Below are 4,893 nucleotides of genomic sequence, written 5' to 3'. Positions count from 1 at the left end.
TAAATTTTTTATAACATTATGACCGAACCCAGAATAGGCACCAATGTATCCCATTGCTAATGGGAATCAGGTCAAACGTAGTTCATATAAAAGTTTGAAAAGGATTGAGAAAGAGTAGCTGCTTATATAGAAAGAAAATGAGAGCGGTACTAAGTTACAAAATAGTAGCTACTCAAAAAGGAGAATAACATTCTCATATTAAAAAATAGTAGCTATTCATAAAGGAGGAAAAAGGAAAATGATATCCTCAAGTTGGAAAATGATTTTCTTGCCAGTCTTCCAGACTTGTTGCATGTTTTCTCTTCAAGTAACTTGGTGCCAATTTCAATGGATCAGCCTTAACAAAAATTAAATCCTTGTTTGCATCATCATCATTGCTGGTTGGAGGCTCTTGCTGCAGCTTTATCTTGCCAATTTTAATCATGCTTTGAATCTTGAATTTTAGTTCTGGACAATCTTTAGTGTCATGTCCTTGAATGTTTGAATATTAGGCACAACTTTTGGATAAATCAAAGTTTGCGGATGGATACTTAGGTATGAATCCCTTTCTGTGTTGCAAAAGTCCCTCAGTTCTCAATCTCTCAAATATATCCATCAATGAATCATCTAGAGGAGTGAAGGAGAAAGATTTTATCTTCTTCTGTGGCGCGAAGTATATTGCCCTTGGTGACACTGTTTCTGGAAGATATTATGAAAATTTTGTTGATAAGGAGGCTGGAGGTGCGCATTGCAAAGATTTGAAGAAGAATGAGATTACAATAATTGACGACTTTGATGGTATTGCAAATAATACACAAAAGCCGCATTTCTTATACTTTGCAGATTTTTCGATGTCTTTAATTGGACAACTGGATGGGAAAGTCGTATTGCTTCTACAAATTTTCCTTCTTGAATTCCATTTTCTATCTCTTTGCTAACCTGAATCAAGTCAAAGAAGTTGTGCGCACAAGTTTCAATCAACAACAACAACCCCACTGTATTCCCACAAAGTGGGGTCTGGGAAGGGTAAGATGTACGCAGTCTATACCGCTACCTTCGAAGAAGTAGAGAGGTTGCTTTCGATAGACCCCTGGCTTAATATAAAGAATAATAAACGAGGGGATGGATGACATAACAGAAATAAGGAGTAAAAAATAATAAAATAGAAATCAGAGAAACACAAAATACGAGAAATAAGGCAGCACGAAATAAGAAAAAATGAACTAAGAAATAGGGAATAGGACACCCACCTAGTAGTACCATACACTCACAAACCAAAGACCCCAATGAACACCCTAACTCAGCTACATAAGATCTCTCTTGACAGCTTGCTACAACCCCCACACTCACACTAGCCTACTACCCTTATCTGCGACCTCCACACCTTCCTATCTAGGGTCATGTCCTTAAAAGCTGCAACTGTTCCATGTCATGTCTAATCACCTCCCTCCTGTATTTTTTCGGCCTACCTCTACTCCTCCTAAATCCATCTAATGCTAGCCTCTCATACCTACTAACTGAGGCATCCGCGTCCCTCCTCATCACATGCCCAAAAAATTTCATCCTTTCTTCCCACATCTTGTCCTCCACCGAAGCCACTCCCACCTTCTCTAGGATAATCTCATTTCTAACTCTATGCCCTCTAGTATGCCCATGCATCCAATGCAACATCCTTATTTCCTCCACCTTTAATTTTTGGATGTGGGAGTATTTGACAGGCCAACACTCCGCTCCATACAATATGGCTAGATGGACTGCCACTCTATAGAATTTTCCTTTAAGCTTAAGGGGTACCTTTTTATCGAACAACACTTCCAAGGCGAGCCTCTACTTCATCCAACCTGGTCCAAAACATTTAGTGATATCTTCATCAATATCACCATTCTCCTGAATTATAGACCCAAGATACTTAAAATTATCTTTCTTACAAACATCCTGGGAATCTAACCTCACCACCACTTCGTCTTCCTGCCTCAAGTCACTAAAATTGCACTCCAAATACTCCATCTTGGACCTACTCAGCCTGAACCCCTTAGACTCAAGGATTTTTCTCCAAACCTCTAATTTGTCATTCACACCCCCCACGTCTTATCAATCAGTACTACATCATCTGCAAATAACATATACCAAGGTACCTCGCCTTGAATACTTTGAGTCAACGCATCCATCACTAATACAAAAAGGAATAGACTAAGAGTTGATCCCTGATGCAACCCTATCTCGACCAGAAAATACTCTGAGTCTCCTCTACCGTCCTCACCCTGGTCTTACCTTTATCGTACATGTCCTTAATAGCTCTGATACGCCATCGGGACCCCTCTCACCTCCAAGCATCTCCAAAGAACTTCCCTCGGGACTTTATCATATGCCTTTTCTAGGTCGATGAACACCAAGTGTAAGTTCTGCTTCCTTTCTCTATACTGTTCCACCAGTCTCCTTACCAAGTGGATTACTTCTGTCATCTAGCGACCAGGCGTAAATCCAAACTGATTCTCTAAAATGGATACCCTCTTTAATCTCTGCTCAACTACTCTGTCCTAAATCTTCATAGAGTGTCTCAATAGCTTAATACCCCTATTATTGTTTCAACTCTGAATCTCACCCCTGTTTTTATATAACGGAATCATCGTACTCTATCTCCAAGCCTCAGGCATTCTCGCAATCTTGAAAATGTCATTAAATAAATCAGTCAACCACCTTAAACCTGCCCCACCAGCAAACTTCCAAAAATCCACTAAAATCTCATCAGGACCCGTCGCCCTACCTCTCCGCATCCTACTAATAGCCTCTCTAGCCTCCTCAACCTTAAAATGCCTACAGTAACTGAAATCATGACTCTCCCCCGAGTGCTCCAGCTCACCTAACTCAATGCCTTTATCCCCTCCTCATTTAAAAGTCTATGAAAGTACTCCTTCCATCTTTTCTTAATGTGCACATCCTCCACCAAAACATTACAATTCTATCATTTAATGCAATTCACTAGATCGAGGTCATGACCCTTCCGATCCCTAACCTTAGCGATCCTGAGCAACCTCTTTTCCTTGTCTTTCTCTTTTAACCCCGCATATAAGCTCTCTAATGTTGCTGACTTAGCAGCTGTAACTGCTAACTTAGCCACCTTTCTTGCTACTTTGTAAACCTTTCTATTCACCTGTTTCTCCTCTTCATCTTTACTCTCAATCAACTTAACATACACCCCCTTCTTAACCTCTACTTTTTTCTTCACTTCTTCATTCCACCACTAGTCCCCCATATGGCGACGTGCCCGATCCCTCGAAACACACAACACTTCTCTATCAGTCTCCGTGATGTAGCTGGAAGCCCTATCCTACATGACATCAATGTCCCCCCTGCACTCCCATACCCCCATTCCCACTACCTTTTCCCCTATCTCCAATGCACTAGCTGACGTCAATCTACCCACTTAATTCTAAGTCGAACCTTCCCAGTCCTTCTCCTCTTGCTCTTCTTGATAGACAAGTCTATCACAATCAGCCTGTGCTGGGTCAAAAGGTGCTCACTCAAAATGACTTTACAGTCCTTACATAATACCCTATCTCACTTCCTAAGAAATAAAAAGTTAATCTGAGTTTTGGATATTGTGCTTTGGAAGGTAATCAGGTGATCCTCCTTCTTTGGAAAGATCGAATTCACTACCACCATCTTGAAGGCCCTCAAAAACTCCAACAGAGCCGTACCCTCACCATTTCTAACACCAAAACCAAAATCACTATGCATATCATCATAGACTTCTGGTAGGATCCCAATGTGCCCATTGAAGTCCCCTGTTATGACTATCTTCTTTGAGATAGGCACGCTTCTCACCACCTCATCTAAATTCTCCCAAAATCTTGCCTTCACTTTCTCTTCCAAGCATACCTGTGGTGCATAAACACTGTACACATGCAGCGTAAAACCTCCAATGACCAACTTAATCTTCATTAGCCTATCACTGACTCTCTTAACCTCCATTACCTATCCTCTAAGCTCCTTATCCACTAAGATGCCGACATCATTCTGACGCATCTCACTCCTGGAGTACCAAAGCTTGTACCCATCCACATCCCTTGCCTTAGATCTTACCCACCCAGTCTCCTGAACACACGCAATATTAATCCTCCTCTTCTTAAGAATCTTTACCAACTCGACAGACTTTACCCTGAAGGGTCCCAATGTTCCAAGACCCTACACTCAACCTATCTTTTCTTGCCTCTATCCTACCTCTAAAACCCTTTCCTGACCCAGCCCTAACGCCTGACCTATAAACCTCATCCACTCCTGCCCTTCCCTTCTCACCCCTCTCAAAATAGCCTTCACCCCCAATCCTCTCGGACATGACCCTATTCTACCATCGACCCCTCCAACCACTCCTCAAAAACCAAAATAAAGCCCCAAACTGACAAAAAATGAGCAAAGAAATAGTATGAAAAAAGTAAGAGAAGGCACGCATAAAGTACACTATCTGACATAGAAGCTAGTATAGCACAACAAAAACCACTAATAAGCTAGCAGCCAATCATCATTATAATTATAAAAATTAGAAAATAAAAGACAGAAAACAAAAAAAAAAAACAAGAAACAAATAATTAAAGAAACCAAACTGTAGGAAGTGACTAAAATACCAAGGTTTAGATGTCATCGGTATGCCTGTGTGCTGCTGGTTTCGGCAATTTTGATGTCAAAATTGTATGTCAAAATAAATTCATCAGAAAAAAGACTGTTGGTGCCTCGTCGGAGTGTCTGTTGGTATTTTCGGGATCTAGATGCCAAAAAAAGACCAATACTGCACACTTGTCTTTTGCCGGAGTCGAGTCGGCGGGAACCCTAATCCCGCCGATAATAGCAGTGTAGGACAACAGAAAAAATGGGAAAGATGGAAGAAGATAAAGAGAACTTTGGGAGAAAGAAACAGGG

General features: G+C 41.1%; 1 protein-coding gene across 1 annotated transcript; it reads right to left on the bottom strand.

The window, feature by feature from the left end:
- Nucleotides 1–2,941: 2,941 nt before the first annotated feature.
- On the bottom strand, nucleotides 2,942–3,951 carry LOC107868910 (craniofacial development protein 2-like). The gene is made up of 2 exons (XM_047411615.1): nucleotides 3,637–3,951; nucleotides 2,942–3,220 (listed from the first exon to the last, which is right to left on the bottom strand). Exons 1-2 carry the CDS (start codon nucleotides 3,949–3,951, stop codon nucleotides 2,942–2,944), a joined length of 594 nt encoding a protein of 197 aa, XP_047267571.1.
- Between the last annotated feature and the right edge of the window lie 942 nt (nucleotides 3,952–4,893).

The sequence above is a fragment of the Capsicum annuum genome, chromosome 4, assembly GCF_002878395.1.
Source record: "Capsicum annuum cultivar UCD-10X-F1 chromosome 4, UCD10Xv1.1, whole genome shotgun sequence".
Taxonomy (NCBI): Eukaryota; Viridiplantae; Streptophyta; class Magnoliopsida; order Solanales; family Solanaceae; genus Capsicum; species Capsicum annuum.
The sequence above is the reverse complement of the archived record's forward strand: the minus strand, read 5'-3'. Positions and strand labels throughout refer to the sequence as shown.

Excerpts from the sequence above, each read along its gene's own strand:
- LOC107868910 (XM_047411615.1), bottom strand. The coding sequence starts at position 3,951 with ATGGAGGTTAAGAGAGTCAGTGATAGGCTAATGAAGATTAAGTTGGTC. Across the intron at positions 3,221-3,636 it reads TGAGGGCCTTCAAGATGGTG|TGGTGGAATGAAGAAGTGAA; the intron begins GTAGTGAATTCG and ends ATGGGGGACTAG.